Source organism: Monodon monoceros, unplaced genomic scaffold (assembly GCF_005190385.1).
Source record: "Monodon monoceros isolate NGI ecotype Baffin Bay Population unplaced genomic scaffold, NGI_Narwhal_1 Super_Scaffold_8, whole genome shotgun sequence".
In the NCBI taxonomy this organism is placed as follows: domain Eukaryota; kingdom Metazoa; phylum Chordata; class Mammalia; order Artiodactyla; family Monodontidae; genus Monodon; species Monodon monoceros.
In genome coordinates, this window is record NW_021703785.1 from 52116559 (window position 1) to 52135520 (window position 18962).

At 44.1% G+C, this 18962-nt stretch overlaps 1 protein-coding gene across 3 annotated transcripts in view; it reads right to left on the minus strand.

The window, feature by feature from the left end:
- Window positions 1-18962, minus strand: part of ENOX1 (ecto-NOX disulfide-thiol exchanger 1) — a 297621-nt gene that overhangs the window by 58242 nt on the left and 220417 nt on the right. For all 3 annotated transcript variants that reach the window (XM_029210363.1, XM_029210361.1, XM_029210362.1), the window contains 2 exons: window positions 8177-8284; window positions 3793-3849 (listed from right to left, as the gene is read on the minus strand). In XM_029210363.1, the coding sequence (XP_029066196.1) occupies window positions 3793-3849; window positions 8177-8284 (165 nt within the window). The remainder of the gene's footprint in view (window positions 1-3792; window positions 3850-8176; window positions 8285-18962) is intronic.

Consider the following 18962-nt stretch of genomic DNA (forward strand, 5'->3'; position numbering starts at 1 on the left):
AAAAGAATTAGTAACTGACTGACTCTAGGTGCGGCTACGTCTCATAAGCTTAGCTCTTGAGACTAAATAGGCAAAAGAGTTACTAAGTTGCAAAACCGGACACATCTTTTTTTTTTTTTTTCTGATACATCTTTGAGCGGCAGGTGTGCATCTGTCACGCTAACATTCTGAATGCCCAACAATTCTGTTAAGTCTGAATCTCCCTGCCAGACTTCATGACACAGCTATTAATATACAGAATCAACCAGAAACAAATCTGAGCAATGCAGACCAGGATTTATGGACGTGTTAATTACGGCATTATTTATAAAATTAAAAAAAAATAGGAAGTTAAATGCCTAACACATAGGCACGTGGTTCAGTTAGTTCATATCTACATTACACAGCCATTAAGAGCCATGTCTCTGAGGAACATTTACTGACAAGAAGAACACTCATGGTATAATGAGAAATCAATAAGGTACAAAATGGAAGACACTGTGATCATATTTATCGGTTCATTTATTTATGGTTTTTTCCCCTCTGGTCGTATGCATGCATGTGACTGGGAAGAACTAAAATAAAATACTGATGGTGACTATCTCTGAGTAATGAGATATTAGCTTATTTTTCTCTACCTTTGTATATACTTTTCTGTCATTTTCCAGTTTCATACAAACCTTTTCCTTTTCCAATAAAATATATTGCTTTAAGAAAGCAATTGTTAATTCTCACAAGAACACCTAGCTAAGCCAGCACCAGTCCACTATATAATTATTATTAATAAATGATAATATACACAGCTCCTATCCCTGCATGTGAACAATCATGGTGAAAATAATCAATATGTCTCAGTCAGTAACCTCTGGGCCAGAAGCTTTAAAGCTCATGATCTGCATTAAAATTCATCCTGTCAGAGCACTACCTACTATACTGAATATTCTGGTATTGATGCATGAAAAGGGGATTGATACTTGTCAAGGACGTACTCTGGGCCAGGTGTTCATACATGGGGTTTCGCTTGGTACGCTTCTGGATGAGGAAACTGAAGTTCAAAAAGGTCAAATCACTGACTCTGGCCACATGACTCCTCAGTGATCAAAATGGATTCAAACCCTCTCAGTCTGGCTTGAAAGCCCCCTCTCCTTTCACCACCACAGGGCTGGTGAAAACTTCAGATGACACGTAGACTTCATTTCAGACATTTAAAAATATCTTAAAATATTTTGCTAGCGCTCCGACCGTGTGGCCAAAATAACTGACCTTTGTTTCTTTTCTTTCACACAACCTAGTGGAGGTGCTGGGGAAACTACCCAAAGGAGACAACATGACAGACAGAAAAGAGAAGGACAGGTGAATAATCCACCTACTGGGAAACGCCTGAAAGAAAAGGCAGTTTTTTAGAGTTGCACAAACTAGCCTAGCCCTCTGCTCGGTGAGGGAGGAGGCGGCCAGCTGAGATGTCGGGCAAGTGCTACCAGACTCCATCAGTCCACAAATCTCTCCCCGAACCCGCCCCAGCGGGCAAGGTGCTGCTCCTCTCTCCTGCTTGGCCTGACTGAACCCCATTTCTCAACCATCATTTTTGGGGGTTGATTACAAAGCACACGTCATGGATTCTAGAGAGGTTTTTTTTTTTTTTTTTGCGGTACGCGGGCCTCTCCCTGTTGTGGCCTCTCCCGTTGCGGAGCACAGGCTCCGGACGCGCAGGCTCAGCGGCCACGGCTCACGGGCCCAGCCGCTCCGCGGCATGTGGGATCTTCCTGGACCGGGGCACGAACCCGTGTTCCCTGCATCGGCAGGCGGACTCTCAACCACTGCGCCACCAGGGAAGCCCTAGAGAGGTATTCTTAAACGTTAAAAACTTTCCTCTAAGAGAGGACGACAGACCTTAAAGATTATCTCTTTTCACTCTTTCCACTTCACAATATATACCTTTTGACATTTCTCAAGAAAGAGCCTACAGACTAGATATTGTGTCAGGCCTATCTTTCCACATAGCACCTAACTGAATTCAATCAGCAGATGAGTTTGTAATCCTAACAACATCCCATGTAGTTAGAACCTCACAATTACAAAGGGCTTCCACATCAGTGATGTCATTTGCTTCTCACAGTAAACCTGAAGGAAGGAAAGGGAGGTAATGTCACCCCCATTTTACAGATCAGGAAATTGAGACATACTGCCACTTGGTCTGGCTTATTGGATTAGACAGCAGCTTCCTTGGGAGGCACAGAGGGGCTGACTCTGAGGGGGGGGGTGCATATGAAAGCTTCAAAGCGTGGCAGTAACGTGTCTCTGGAAAACAGGATCCTGAAAAGGGGTTTTCGGGTAAGGATGGGGTAATGAAATACTGGAGCGGGAAGACAAACTCTACTTAGGTCACACTGTTGCCTGTGGAGAGCTCTGGGTGAGTGGCTTCCTTCCCTAACTTTCTGCTTTCTCAGTCCTATCTATTCTTCAAAGCCAAACCCAAATCCCACAGATCCAGGAGCCGTTCTTGAGTATCTAGCACAGAGAGACCATAATAACAGCACCTTAAGATTTCCATGTGCCTTAGCTCATTACATCATGATAAGCTTTTGAGGTAGGCTGCAGAGTCAGTTTTACAAATGGAGAAAATGAAGCCCAGCGGGGTTCAGTAACTTGTCAAGCTGACACGGCTAATAAGCAGCCAAGTCTGGATTTCAAACTGCATCAAATCACAGCGGCCTCACCTTCCTGTACATGTATCCCATCTTGTATATTGCCTGCCCACGTCTCCCTTAGTTCATCAGCCTTTGGTTTTAAGTTCTTTGAGGGCAGGCACCAAGCCTTATATTTCTTTCTAACCACCCCCTCCCACAGTTAGCAGAGCCCCATGTACACAGTAGGTTCTCAATAAGCATCGTATGTTAAATATCTATTTGGTAGGAACAGTAGTTATTAAGAGGGATTTTTTGGTACTCTGAATGTCAGGGTCTCTGCTGTATATAATTAAAACAAGAGTGAACATGGAATGTATAATTTCTCCTCGCTCTAGCTTAATCAGGCATTCATTACCATGTCTGATTCTGTGTTATGTGGAAAGAACGGCTTAGTAAGCATTTTCTATGAAGAGGATAGTCAAATACATACAGATATCAAAGAGATTTTTAAAAAAGGCGAAAACAAAACCATCCAACATATGGAGAGACAATGATCTACATGGCGTACTGTTTCACCTGAGACTAAAGAACTTCCAAGGCAAAGAGAGTACTTGACTAATACTGGGAAATTCAAGGTACACCAAGGAGGAAGCAGAGTGCCAAGTGGGATCCTGTACCATTAGACTCTGTCTCAAGAGGACGGATGCTCTATGCAACTGATCGGGGTCAGAAACAGAGAAAGGTACGCTTTCAAGGGCTTTTCTGGGAGAAGGGGTTTGCTTTGAAACCTCTTCAGCATAGCCGCCATTTCACTACCCTCTTCATTGCCAGGCAAACTTAATAAAAACACATGCAGTATACGATTTATTACCCTGTTGGGTCTCATTCCATTTGCCCTCCCAACACCTCATTGGTCTATAGCTTTGAAAATATAAAGGGCTCGAATAAATTCACTGAGATGAGAATTTTTATGATAGAGCTTAGCTCAAGTACTCCTATGTCCACATCTGGTAACCTAAGCTAACAGTACCTACCATATTTTATTGCCAAACCACACATTAGTCATCTTAATAAGCCGCTGAGACGCAGAGCTTCTGACTTCCTTTGTGTTAAAAAGTGCCACGTTCTCGTGGGCTTTCAACCAACGCCAAGCAAGAAGAGCAAACACCAGGTTTGTGGTACCTACATTTGTGTCCTCATGGCTGTGGCCATTGGTCTCGACCAACTCCTTGGTACCCTTCAACTGCAGATTTTAAGAAAAAACAAAACAAAAAAACCCAAATGAATAAGTAAGCATTATCTACTAAGTGTATGTCATCCTGTTAACCCTGATTTATCTGAGGCTGCCCTTTATGAAACTTCCAACAAGAAAAACAGATGGAGCACATAATTCTAACGAGTCTTCCTGAAGCCAGTTTGAGACCAATATTTTACGAAACCTGATGGCTGGCAAGAAATAAATGGGCCTTGGTCATTATTTTTAAATAATAAAATTAGAAAGCAGTTCCACAGGCATAAAATGCATAAAATTCATTCTTAAGAATAATAAATGATTCCACTTCCTCGTTGTATTGCTATTAACTTCAACCCGGCAGTGTTTGCAAGTTGCCACCAGCTAAATGATGTTATATAACAATTATTCGAGAATTATGTTATTTCCCCTTGTTTTAACATGCCGCAGTGCTACTGTATGTGTCCTCCTTGAGAACCTATTTGAATGACTGACATGGTTTCTGGGGGTCTAAAACAAGACGATTTGCTTCTTTTTGGAAAGGAAGAATTGGGAACACATCTCCTTGGTCACTGAGGCATCAGAAGAAAAGCTTTCTCTCAAACGAGATTTTTAACAGTGAACATCTGAAAATGCCTCTCCCTCAGAAGGCTTAGGAGTCATCAGTTATCGGGAGATTTCTGGAAACCTTTAATTGGCATGTTATCCTAGCCTGACTTGAAGCAGACACATGAAGACAGAGAATAAGGGCAAAGGGGAGCGGGCCTTGCAGCTGTTTGCTGGTATTTCTTCCTGGCCTGTTATGCTTAGGAAGCAGCATCTTCTACATCCTCTTTTTTATGCCTAAAATATTCATGGTGGGATATAAATGCGTCAAGTTTGAAAGAGAATAAATGCACCACCAATGTGTTTGATTCAAATGTTGGTTCTTTCGGGCTTTTGGTACACGTTAACATGAAAGCTTCTTTGATTTTTGTCAGGCGATCTCAGACTCCCAGCAAGAAAACCACACGCTCTCCATGCCAAGAGAGAGGCTCTGCCAAAGCAACGGCGCCATGGAGGAGCTGAGTATGGGGCAGCTGGCTGTGGGCCAGTGGGGCAGGTTAAGACTAACCTCCACATCATGCTCCTGCTTGAGAAAGAGGCATGCTGCCCTGTGTTCTCTGGGGCTACACCACTGATGCTTCTACACATAACAAAGACAAGGGAGCACAGGCAATGTGTGATACACACGAGAAGAAAAAGTGCGCCTCAGTGACAGCAGTGCCATCTGTTATCAGAGGGCACAAAGGGACTTAAAAATCCCTCTCTGTTTTCCTGTCTTAAGGTTTTCTTTTCATAGGTGTCCCTCATCTTCTCCTTTTCGTCAACCCTCTCTGCTTGTCCCACCTTGTAACTTGTGCTTCTGGGAGTGAAGAGCGGGGTTGGCTCAGAAGAAGGTTTTGTTACTTCTGCCCTCAATGGCCTGGCTCCCTGCTCTCTCCGGAGCTGCTGGTCTCCTCCAGACGGAGGGGCTAACATCTTGTCTGAGGATACCTGGGCTTGGGAACAGGCTCCAGGTGTTGGAAGCTACCACCTCTGTGAAGGACATGAAAGGCAGGAGCCAGTGGGGCCTGGTGGGACCTGGTGAAGCTGCATCTTAGCAAACAGAGAGCTTAGGGAATGAGCCTGCCTTCCCTGGGCTGAGGGCTACGCACGGTAAGGGTCTGCCCTCACAACCTGTTCCTTCTTTTCAGGATTTCCATCAAGTGGCAGTCACGTTAAAGAGCAAAATTCCACGTCTTCAGAGCAGGATGTGTCTTTTCCTGTGTGTGTGCGCATCTGTATAATACAGTAAGTCCCCTACATATGAACGAGTTCCGTTCCAAGAGCGCGTCTCTAAGTCCAATTTGCTTGTAAGTCCAACAAAGTTAGCCTAGGTACCCAACTAACACAATTGGCTATATAGTACTGTACCGAACTGTAATAGGTTTATAATACTTTTCACACAAATAATACATAAAAAACAAACAAAAAATAAAGAAAACATTTTTAATCTTACAGGACAGTACCTTGAAAGGTACAGTAGTACCAGCTACGTCACGGCTGCTTTTACGCTTGCTTCCGGACATCCTGGGCTTGAAATAAAGATACTGCACTACTGCACTCTATACAGTGCTGTAGAGTAAAGTATGCAAAAGCACGACCACTTGTAGAGGACGCACGCACGTGACAATGTACGCCAGACATGTGAACTGACTTATGTGATTGGACAGGCGAACGCACATTTACATCTTCGAAAGTTCTCAACTCGAAGGTTCGTATGCAGGGAACTTACTGTAGTAAGAGTCTAGGCCCAATCAAATCTCTGGGGGTGAGGCCATCTGTTTAGGCCCTGTCTATGCAGGCACTGAAAAGGTGTTTGCACGTATAGCTACTCTACACAAGTCCAAAGAAAGCTTTCTAAGGCATTGTTCAGAGAGGCAGAGGTGTGTTTTTAAATGTATGTCTGTGTGTGGCGGGAAGCTACAGGGAGATGGAAGGAACGTGTCCACTGCCTGCTCTCATCTACAAGGATGACAGGGGCACCGGGCAAGGGGCTCTCGGGAAAATAGTCTGGTGGCGAACAGCACCCAAATGCATTTGGCTGCTGTGGGCTCTCTTAAGCTTATGTATTCTCGGTGCCTTTGCTTGAAAAGGAGCCATCCCATTACTACAGCAGATTTAAAAATGCTTCCTTTCCAGTCATATTTCCTAGGTTTTTAATGGTTTTAGTTGTTCTGAATCTTGTTCATGTTCCCCATTTATCTTTTTTTTTTTTTAAGTAATGGAGAATGAAGTGTGATGCTTTACCAAAGCCTGTGTACGCACATTGCTCTTTAAAAACGCATGCCATGACGACAAGGATATAGCAATGGATTCTGCAAAACTTAGCATCTATTTTTATGACTGGAGTTTGGATTTTGAATCAAAATAAAGGATTTGAGTCATTTAGAGAAAGGAATTCACCCCTCCTCATCCCAGTAAATCAAGGAGGCAGAGAGAGAAAATGTAAAACAACAAAGCTCAGAGCTATGTCTGTCCGATCAGGAGCAAATCTGGACCAAATCAGCTCTACTTTGTTGAAAGCCTTTGAATAATGTAAAAGAAGAAAGAACAGTGACTGCAGGTCTCTTAGACAGTAGGTCATTGTGAATTTAGTCATCAATATTTTTTCAGTTCAATCTAACTTATCCAAAATCATATAATGTAAGCCTCAGTCTAAGTTACTGAATCTATCTTAATCGTATAAAGGTAACGATTAGCTTTAGAAAGCATTTTCCTCCAAAGCTATAAAAGCTTATAAACTATCTAACATCTTCACTTTTCCCTCACAATTCACTTATACTTTTAGGGGAAAGTGACTGACAATATATTTTGAGTCCAAACCATTAAAAAGTTAAAAATCACTTGGAAAGTGACTGAGTCACAGCTGACTAGGCTCATACTCTTCCAACTTCATAGTTTTTTTAAAAAAAATATCACTTTTGAAGTTATATATGTTGTACAGAGGACCTCCTCATATACCACTGTGAGTGAAAATTTTAAAGCAACCTAAATTTGACTACCCCCAAAGGGCTACGGGTACTATACGTGATTTTTTTTTCCCCTTCCATTTGCCATTCATTACATCATGGGCAGCATGTGAAGGCCAGAAATAGGAAAGCATTTCAAGAGCTTTCTCAGCTTCTCGCGTGTAGATACTGGGCTTAGATTTCACTCAGCTGCCGAGCGATCCATCTCACCCTGCTGTAAGACGATAGTTTCAAATCTACTTATCAATGTCAGGCCACACTTTAGTATCAAAGAAAGCCAGGATGAAACGTTCAGATTTACAAACTTCATATGAAAGGTCTGTTGCTCACCCTGGTTAGATAAGCGCCCTGACGCACAGGGGAGAGATTTTTTTAAATGTCGCTATGAATCAGTCCTTCTGATCCAGGTGTCTGCAGGAGGATTGTGGGCTGTGCTAAACTCATTTTCCTTGCGATTAGACTTAAAAGGAAACTAGCTGCTTGCTGTGAAATTTATCTGCATTGCCAATGTTTTAAAACTTTATCGAAATTCATTTGTCTTCTGGAAGAAACGTTCACACATCGCTGGGGGGCTTGGGTGGTCTAAAGAGGTACCAGAGTGAAAACAGAGATGCTGCACATGAGATTATAAATTCTACCCAGCAAAGCTGCTAAGAGGTGGGGAGGGTCCAGGCTGGTCACTTCCAAGATTAACTGCAGCACTGTTTGCATGTGTGTCGAACACGGGGGAGGCGTGTGTCCGTGTCTGAACTAATTCACGAGGCAGAGCTGTTGCATTCACTTACTTGTTCCTGGAGGACTTTGAGTAATGCCTGTGTGTGTGACTGCTCTTCCTTTGCTTGTTCCAATTCTGACTTTTTGTTGTTTAACTCCTCCTGGATGGTCAGCAATTGCTGTGAAAAGGATATTTAGGATAAGTAGGATTGAAGGCCAATGGAATACGGTAAGATATTGAAAACAACCATTCCAAAACACGAGGGAAAGGTTTGTACGTGTCTTAAAGCTTAATCCAGACTTCAGTTGACCTTTTTGAAATGTCTGTTTCACACACACACCCCCCGTAGTGTAACGAGTGTGCAGTTAATGCCACAGTATCAGGCTGTTTGTGACACTGATGCACGCTTGTTTCAGTGTTTGTGAAGGCACCTTTATATTCCTTTAAACAGATGCGTATCTGTAAAAATATGTAGAATAGTGGTAAGAAACTAAGACATTGACAGCTGAAGAAATTAAATCATAAAGACACTTAAAATAATGAGTCAACTTGTCCGAGGTTACATCATTTTACATATGACCCTAAAGCTAGCTTTACAGTAGCTCTGTAAAGCTGCTTCACCAGGTGGCTGGGAGCACAAAAGAGCCTTTTACCTTCTCTGTTATGATGATGATGTTTTATTAGATCAGCAGGACTGAAGTCCAAACTGCCATCAATGTATCAGTCGAGAAAACTGCTGATACAAGCTGTCAAAACACTCAGCTATGGCCTGCACCGTTGTTTTGAAGCAGGGCCACTGAACGGATTGCTGTGGAGCCTTGAGCGCTATTTGCCCTATCAACTGTAATGCATGGGAGGCTTACCTGGCCTGCCAGGAGGACGGGGCTGCCCAGAACTAATTCTTTGGAACATGGTTATGTGCTAATATATACACAGGCTGGAGAGCACATTCAAGAGCTTCAGAACAGGCCCTGGAAGCAGCTATGTCGTATTCAGAGCTTCTTGACAACAAAGGGCTAGTCTGCAAAGACGGAAGTCTGTTTCTTCTGCTCCTGCACGCTACAAGTGCTGCACTAACGATACGAGAATGTCAGTGCGTTCCTGCCACGAGGGTAGCTGTCTCCACACCAAGGCTGCGACTTCTGGGGCTGGACAAGCTGGCTGCAGAGCTGCCTGGCCAGTTCTGAACTATCAAGGCCGGAATAAACACTGGCACTGGATTCCTGACGCTTAAAGTTGCCAAGTGGAAGGATTAAATTAAATCTTCAAAACTGCTAGTTTTGCGGTACGTCCTCGGGGAGGAAGTACTCAGAAAAACACCCTGTGCCTTAACCCCTGGGCTTGCGTGTCCTGCTCCCTCGTCCGGTGCTGGCTGTAGGTTTAAGAACCTGCTTTGGTCCCCCAGCACAAACAGTGATTTCCTTGCAGTTTTCAAAACACTCAGCGCCCCTTATTTTACCACCTGCCTGTATCATACTCACATATGATGCAATACACGCAACCCACACGGGCTCCCTTCACACGTTACGTGATTCCATTGTGCACCAACTGATAAAAGTGCAGAAACCCGGGGGCCATATTGTACTCTGGCACCATGATAAGTAATGAAAATGACCATTTCCAAACAGTGGGGAATGACCCTGTTTCTCTATTCTCATTCATGACCAGCCCCAGAACAGTTCCGAGAGGATCTGGTGCTCTGACTTCCACGATGCCGAGTGGATTCTTATGTCATTAGACAATTTCGAATCCACTCCTTAAACCTCCTTTAAAAATGAGCCAAATGAAGGACAGGAAATTGTCTTCAAACATAGGTAGCTTATGTTCACTCAACTGCAGCACTCAAAGTAGCAAAATTTAGAAACGACTGATGTCCAGCAGAGGGGGACTGGCTACAGTAACGATGGTGCATCTGTACAATGGAACACCATGCAGCCATTAAAATGAAGTTGCACAAGTGTCTCCGGACATAGAATTAACTCATAATATACTGTTCTCCACATGAAAAGTTCAGGCTATGAGAGGGTTTCACTGAATTTTGCAAACTATTCATAGAAATGAATCTGGATACTGTCTCTGGGTGAGTGGGCTTATGGATCTTTCTTTCTGTTAGTTTTGCTTGTAATTTTCTGGTATGTCTGTAAAGGAGCAGACACTGCTTTAGTAAGAACAGCAACAAGAGCAAACAAATCAACTTAATTAAGGTTGGGGAAAGGACAAAGAAAGGAAAACCACTTGGACACAACTCTCAGCTGTTATTACCAACACTGTGAATAGGTCAGAGGGGAAGTGAGAACTCCACTGAGTCTGCCATTTCATCCACACATTTACAACACTGCTTCATGCTATTAAAACGTGCGTGCGCTCGTGTACACACGTACACACACACACACACACACACACACACACACACACACACCCTTCCCCTGACCTCACTTCCCATGTAAGCTTCCATCCGTTCTCACTGTTCCTTGGAATCACACTTTTTTTTAAATTTAAAAGTGTGATTCCAAGGAATCATCCCCAGTTCCTTTTCTTCTCGTATGTAGGCAACTGCTTTCAACGGTTTCTTTTTTATTTGAATGTGTTTTTCCAAAATATATACTGTTGTTTTGAGAGTATGCATTTGTATGTTAAGTGATAGTGTTCATATGTCTTGTTTACTATGTTTTTAAGATCCATGTTGATATGTATATATATCTAACTATTGCTTCTGGTGGCTGCATACTATTTTACGGGACACGTCCACCCAGTTATACCTATTCCACTCTCCCAGTGAAAGCCACTCAGATTATCTCCAATTCTCCTCCCCCTGTATAAGGCTGTAGTGGGAGATGCTTGTCCCTATGGCCCTGTGGGAGACTTGCCCTGGCGCACATCCAGCAGTGGAGCTGTCGGTCATGGGGCATGCCTGAGGAGTTCACTGCCAAAGCTGCATCACGGAATGGCTGTACCAGCCTACCCGCCCACCAGTGCTATAAGAGTTACTGTACCCCACACCCACACTAACACTTTGCATTATCCAACTTTCTAACCTCTGTCAGGCTAATAATATCAAGATTCTTCACCTTGGGACTTGCCTGGTGGTCGAGCGGTAAAGAATCTGTCTTCCAATGCAGGGGATGTAGGTTTGATCCCTGGGTGGGGAACTAAGATCCCACATACCATGGGGCAACTAAGCCCACCTGCCACGGCTACTGAGCTCGTGCGCCTCAGCGAGAGAGCCCTGCGTGCCGCAAACTACAGAGCCCGTGAGCCACAACGAGAGAGAGAAAACCCGCATGTCACAACTAGAGAGAAGCCCGTGAGCCGCAACGGAAGATCCAGCGTGCCTCAACGAAGACCCCGCGTGCTGTAAGACCCGATGCAGCCAAATAAATAAATTAATTTATATATTTTTTAAAAAAAGATTCTTCATCATTGAAAAATCTCATACTTCTCTGACCCCCTGGGGTTTTATGCATCTCACATGTCTGCCAGCTTTTGAGGTTTACTGACACTTCTTAAAGGGAGAGTCAAGGGTAGTGGTTCTTAAATCTGGAGAACTTTTCAAACACACTTATTCCTGGGTCCCACAGAAGACCAATTAACTCAGAATATCTAGGGGACGGACCCAGGCAATAATATTTTTTAAAAAAACCTCCACAGGGCTTCCCTGGTGGCGCAGTGGTTGAGAGTCCGCCTGCCGATGCAGGGGACACGGGTTTGTGCCCCGGTCCGGGAAGATCCCACATGCCGCAGAGCGGCTGGGCCCGTGAGCCGTGGCTGCTGAGCCTGCGAGTCCGGAGCCTGCGCTCCGCAGCGAGAGAGGCCCGTGTACCGCAAAAAAAAAAAAAAAAAAAAAACAACCTCCACAGATAATTTTAATATGCAGCTGGGAAGGAAAACCACTGTCTCTTTAAATGCTTATTTAATCCTGCTACAACGTTGCTTCTGTCCAGAGTACCCTACTCAGACTCTGCTCTTACTAAAGTCACTAACGCTTTTCTAACGGCCAACTAGGATGCCAGGTTCTGCTTGCCTTGGCATGTCCTCTCTCTCCAGGCGATCCTGTTCACACCCATGGCTTCAACTGCACGGGCTCGGCTCCTGCGCTCCTGCTTTTCAAAGCTGACCTCACAGCCTCCGCCCCTCCTACTGCCCACCAGACCCTTTCCCTACAGTGTTCCAAACTGTGCTTACTATGACCCCTCCCCCACAAGGCTAATTCTATTCCCCTGGTAACCAGAGTTAAAACCTTGAGGTCCATGCCCGCCCTTTCATCACGCCCACAACCTCTCTGCCCGTTCCTCTGCCTTCTCTCCAACCATCTTCACTGTCATGTTTAGGATGAGCATCTCTCTTCTGGATCTGCTTTTTCCTCCTGTCATTCACCCTACACTCCTGAGAAAATTGAATCAAAGTGCTCCTGTGCTTAAAAAATACCATCGATTCCCCGATCTCTACTGGATAAAATCCAAACCACTGGCTGTGTCGTCCTTCCCCAGACATGCTAGGTCCTTTCATGACTCTATGAAAAGCTCACTACCCAGAATTCTGCCTGGCAGATTCCTATTCATTTTTTAAGCCAACTTAAAGAATGTTTTCGGGCTGACGTCAATCCATATGATGACTTTATACGATAGAAAAGAGCCCCATCCTCTAGGCAGATAGGACCCTTCAGTAAGGCACATGGTTGGGCAGTAGAGTAGGGGCTTGATTTCAACCCCTTTCACCCATCTGGCCTGGTGCCCTTGTCCAGGGCAAAACCTGCAGAACTGTAAGCAGTGGTCTTGGTTTCTTCCTCAGTAAAGACCCCCTCTGATCACCCAAGCAAAGTGAGTGGTTCTAACCTCCATGCTCCAAAAGCACTTTTATACGATATATTACATTTCATAGATATCTCCCCAACTAGCCTACATCCACCAGTGGTAGGGTCAATAACTGGGTTACCTCTAACACACGGCAGGTGCTGAATGAACGAATGAGTAAAGAGGTGAATGAATGCTTGCTCTGGTTTCCCCAATTCTATGAGATTAAGCCACGATCTAGCAAAAAAACAAAAGAAAAACAAAAAAACCACACACACACACACACACACACACACACACACACACACACAAAAGCCAAAAACGAGAACAACTACCTGAGGATCTATCACTGGGTAATTTATTGTTCTAGACATATGGGTATATGAAATCTTCAGAGGAAAATAGCACTTAAGACATTTTGATTCTTTACTCTGGAAGTTCTAGATACCATCCTTAATCTATAGGGGAGTATTTCTTTTTTCTTTTTTTTTTTTTTTTTGCGGTACGTGGGCCCCTCACTGTTGCGGCCTCTCCCGTTGCGGAGCACAGGCTCCGGACGCGCAGGCTCAGCGGCCATGGCTCACGGGCCCAGCCGCTCCGCGGCATGTGGGATCTTCCCGGACCGGGGCACGAACCCGTGTCCCCTGCATCGGCAGGCGGACTCTCAGCCCGGGAATATTTCTTAAAAGTCTAAGAAAATCCAATCAGTGAATTTATTATTATGTAATTTCTTCCCCATGTTCCACCAAAAAGCAAACAAATAAACCAAAACCACCACTAGAGGAAAAACAAAATAAACACCCCTGGACTATTTTCTGCATTCTTTCAAATGAATTGTTTCCTTTGTTTACAAAAGGTAAACTCACGCATCTAACATTTATGGATTCAAAACCGTGGTGATTCAAAACTGTGATTGTTCATATGACTAGATGTCTTATAAAAACAATGAGATAGTCTGCAACTAGATAATTTAAGTCAGCCTTTCTGGTCTTTTTTCACTTGAAATCTGTGAGACTGTATAATATTCTTTCCAGTTTGAATTTTTAAGTTCCAGAGTGCCTCAATTACAGAAGTTCACAGGCAGCTAGAACTTAATCAGAAGAGCCTCTCGGTTGGACCGGCTGACTGCAGCATAATTTTAATTTAACACTGGGAAGTGTGGCATTAAACAGATGCACTATTACATTTTTGGTGGTTACAATTGAGTGTGTGCCAATTAGGCAATTATCCATATGCCAATCAAGTGCAAACACTCTGGCGGACAAAAACAGGTAAATAAACGCCGAACCTGACACATCTTCATATTTCCAGGCCACTGATTTAATAGGATCATTTGTAATGCTCTTTGGGGATGTAGACTTCCGTGTGTAATGGGTCTTTCTCTCTGACAAATCCGAAGAGCATTACCAGTGTTATCTGGAGCCCCAGAATAAGTGAGGTCACGTTTCCATTTTTACAGATGGGCGATTCATAGGCACCCAGAGGTTAAATCATGTATCCGAGGCCACGGTATCGGGGAAAGACCTACCACTTGCACAACTCGATTTTCCTACTTCAAACTGTGGTTTCTACCCTGACAACCACACTGATCCGTCAATTTGAAATGGAAATCAGGACATGCCAGACTTAAAACCTTCCTAGCAATGACTTCTACCTATGCATTCACCATTTCCACTTAAGACCGAGGCTGCTGGAGACGTGCCTTTGTGTATCCTTCTGTGAGTGCTGTGGTGGATTTCACTTTCCGTTAAAAACTGTAACCCTTTCCTTGTCTTTTTCCCTTAAATTCTATAATTTTGTCACTAAGGTCAAGTCTTTATATAGCTAACATATGAGATGAGCTTAGATTCCATGAAAGCCCCGGACTACGGAGCAGATTCTCTGTATGAAAGAACACCGGCGACGTCTCATGACAAGCTGACACTCACTGAATAGTGCCGCCTCAGGAATCTCTTGCAGGACTGGTGAGCTGCTTGGGGATGGAGCTGCTGGGTGGCATGAAACTGAGAGCATCTGACTTTGTGTCTTCCATGGCGGTGGAGGAGTACTCTTTCTAAATTCACGGTGGTGGCAGGTCACGTGAACTCGTGCCACTAGGTAGATATAATATATACCGATAGTGACTGACACCTATACACAAACACACACACACACACACACACACACACATTTTCTCTCTTTCCCTCTTCCCCTCATTTCAAGATTTCCCCAGCGACTGGCTCTATATTCAGTTCTTTTAAAACAATCCAGTAATATTCAACTATCAATCAAGCAAGCAATCATTCATTTATCCATTCTTTCAATCCTCACTTATCTCCTAAGTACACAGTGCTGGGCTAGACAGTATGCAGGACACGGAGGAAACAAAGTAGCCTGTCCTCAAGATGCTGGGTCACGAGGATGCTAGTCTATCCACTAAAATGAATTTAGGGTGGCACAAAATACTCTAAAAGTGGCTACAACCAATGTGGTTTCCCTAGGAGATTCTTGGGGATCAGTTCAGGTGTTAGGAGAACATGAGCTCAGGGGATCCATTTTGAATCAGAACTTGTTCTCTACTCATTAGAAATGAGCCACCAAATACTAATGCTTGAGGTCTGGAAATATTTGAGCCCATACAGTGTCATCAATTTTTAATGTGTTTTTGCTCTTTTGATTCCGTTTTAATAAATGTTATTCCATCTCGGTAACTTTGCTATAAATTCGATGCCCTACTTAGTGGGATAAGCCTTTAAAGGCCAGTAGGATATCGCCTAAGGAAATGAGGTCTGCTGGCTTCCAAAGACAGTTTTCCACCAAAGGCCAGGGTGGGTGTGACTATGTCTGGACAGACCAATCAGCAGTTGTTTTAATGTCCAGACCGTGGGGCGACGCCTGCGGGCATCCAGCATCGCCATGTCTGCACACCTTGTCTCCAACCCCATTACTCCGTGTATTTCAGCCTGCTATCTGAATCCCCCCGGTGGCCAGTTCTGCCAGATCCTTTTCATCTGGCAGAACTGGCCACTGGGGAGTGAGGTGAGGGGATCCGCTCATTCGTCCCTTCCTCCTTGGTGAGATCCTGCTACCCAAACACAGCTCCCTGCTTCTGCTGCTTTTCTCCCCAGGCTCTCCAGACCTTCCACCCCTCAGGCCTGCTTTGCTTCTCACAGACTTCAGAACCACTTAGGAAGGGCAGCCGCACTAGGTCCCACTGCTGCAGTCTGCCTGTTCCCACCTCACGTCTAACACTGAATCCCGAGCCAATCCCTGATTGTTGGGAAAAGCCTGAGATGTAAAAAATCAAGTGCATATTATCACAACCTAAGAGCAAGGCTTTGCCTAAAGGCCAACACATCTAACAGTATTCCTGAGAAAGGAGAGAAACCTGGCTCAGGGGAAGGACAGTCATTTACTACCTGGTACTCACTACGTTCACTTTTCTCCTTGGGAAAAAAAGAAAAAAGATGGAATTGAACTAGTTTGAATTTTTTTGTCGCACGAGGTGGTAAGACTACTCCAAACTTATTCTTGTTTAAAATGTCATCTGCTTCTGCCTGTGGATGAAACTGCGCTTCAATTTATATCAAGGTCCGAGGGCTTGGTTTATCCATCCCAGTGCCTCCCCCTCTGCCAACAGCTCAGTGACCCCTGGGGGAGAAACATCTTTTGGAGAGAACCCCACCATTTAGATGACTGATAGCAGGAACACCAGATCATAGGAATGAAATTGTGCTCAGGGCCTAATATCCTATTACACCAGGCTATGCATATTTAATTCCTTGGGTCTTTCCTCATAAATCAATTCCTTCAGGCCCTTAATCTCGTCAATATCTTTTCTGATATTGAATTTTAAATGCCATTCTCATTGCTAGGTAGAAAGGCAATCTCTTACTCGTGATGGGATCAGGTTTCATTTACAACTGAGAGATGCTTGGAGGAGCCTGGCCCTGTTCCCTGACCCTGCTGTTAAGATCCTAATGTCGGTCAGAGACAAACAGCCCAGGCGCAGGTCTGACAGGGCTGGCCCTCCAAGAGGTCAAGACAAGGAACCCTGGGGTCATGCCTACTGGTACCCTGGGAGCCTGGGACAGCTCTGGGAGACTGGGGAGAAGGCAGAAGTAAGTGTTTTCAAGGGTGTGGATCCTCAAGAGGGTCCCTGAGACATGAGGCACCCTGCCACCCACCCAGGGCGGTGTGCTCTGACAGGGGTTCCCTTCTCTGAACAGACGAGCAAGGGCCTGACCGAGGACACACACAGTGTGCATACACTGGAGCAAGATCTCACGGGACGTGGGCGAAGGGAGGCCACGGGCCATGGGTTCTCTGGAAGGGAAGCATACAACCCGGAGAGCAAGGGTTTGGAGCTGGAATGTTTCCAGGTTCTCTGAGGCTGGCCCCTAACACTGGTGTTTCCCCTGCTACAAGGGTAAGGGAAGAATCCTTGAATTCCGTGAGCTGTGCAAAATTCCCGAAGGGAAGCAGGAGCGATAAATGTAAGACTTCAAGAGTGACCGAGAATTGGGTAACGCAGGTAACCACTGAGGTGCAGATTTGGAGGCCTAAGTCTGCAGGCAGTGGAAGGACTCCAAGGGCGGGGCTCTGGGCGCTGTCGCCCTCGGGGCAGGAAATAAGCAGGTGCGACTGCACAAAACTTAATGGTAATCAAACTAAACGAAGGTCCATCCACTGATTATCAGCGTGCACCAGCAATTCTAACATAAACAGTGATAAAATCCTTAGTTGATCTAAAGCCTAACCAATTATTGCTGTTACTGATAAGAGTCAATATCCACGTGCACGCTTCAAATGAGCAGTTTCACTTCTTACCCTTTAATAAGCATACTCGATGTAGAAACGAATTTGGAAAATGTCAGTATCACAGTCTGCTCCCACCCTCCCCCTCCCCCACCCCCATATGCTCACACGGGACTCAGCTACACCCAGTTTTTGGATTTTGAGCTTGTCTCAGACACAGTGTCTCCAATCCCTGTAGCACTACATGTATTCTTACATTTCTACAGTAGATTCGAAATAAACAATGCTGGCACAGTTATCGCAAAGACTGAGAGCTAGAACTGAGCTACTTCATTCCACAGGACCTCTTAAAGAATTTTTATGTCTAAAATTTGAAACAGGGAAACATGGTGAGAACCATGAGTTGTATTATTTTTGTTGAGTGCAAATTTTAGTTCTCATGTTACATATTTTTACTGAATTTTAATATTTTACAAGTTGAAATGAGTTCTTTCAAAACTGTTGACTGTTTGCCTTAAAACTAAAGGACAGATCAAGAAAATGTTACCAAATTAGTGGTACTATTAGTAGTTGCCTAAATTGTGTCTTTTGCATTTGGGTTTGTTAAGATTCACGTATTTACTGGACAATTATTTACAGACTGTAATATATTGACCATAATCAAAAGATCAAAGTTCAAACTGTTAGGTGGGTTAAAAAAATTATTTAATAGAGAGTTGATTTTTTCCTTACATTGTACTATTTTATTTAAAAATGTTTTACAGGCATAATTATATGTGAAATTCAATATAAGAAAAATCTCACTGTATTTCTTTCTTGGCCACTATTATTACTTGTTTCATTTCATGATTATTACTGAAAATAATTTTGTCCTGTACCAGAGGAGGATGTTTAAAAAAGGACCCCCTCGGAGTGTCAAGTTACACTAGGCACACCCCTGGCACGCAGCCCAGTGTCTGGGCAGGAGAGGAGATAATGACCTTGGGAGGGGAGAAATGTGTCATCAGACTTGGTTTTAGAGACCATTTCCTTTACTTGGATATCCTCCTGGGAGGGCCTTGTGTAAAAGACAAGATACCCTTTGGCATTTGTATAATCCAATGGAGTTACTTATCACGATACACTATACCCCAATAAGGCAACATTATTATGAAAAGAAATACAGCCAAGGATTGGAGAAAAGGCAAAAAAAATAAGCCCCAGGTCATTGTTTCAAGGTTAACATGGTTAGCTCTATCGCTGACTTGCTGTGTGACCTCAAACAAGCCACTTTACTGCTCTGGTCTCCTCTTTCCCTCACAACTTTCTCATGAGGAATGATTTATCATT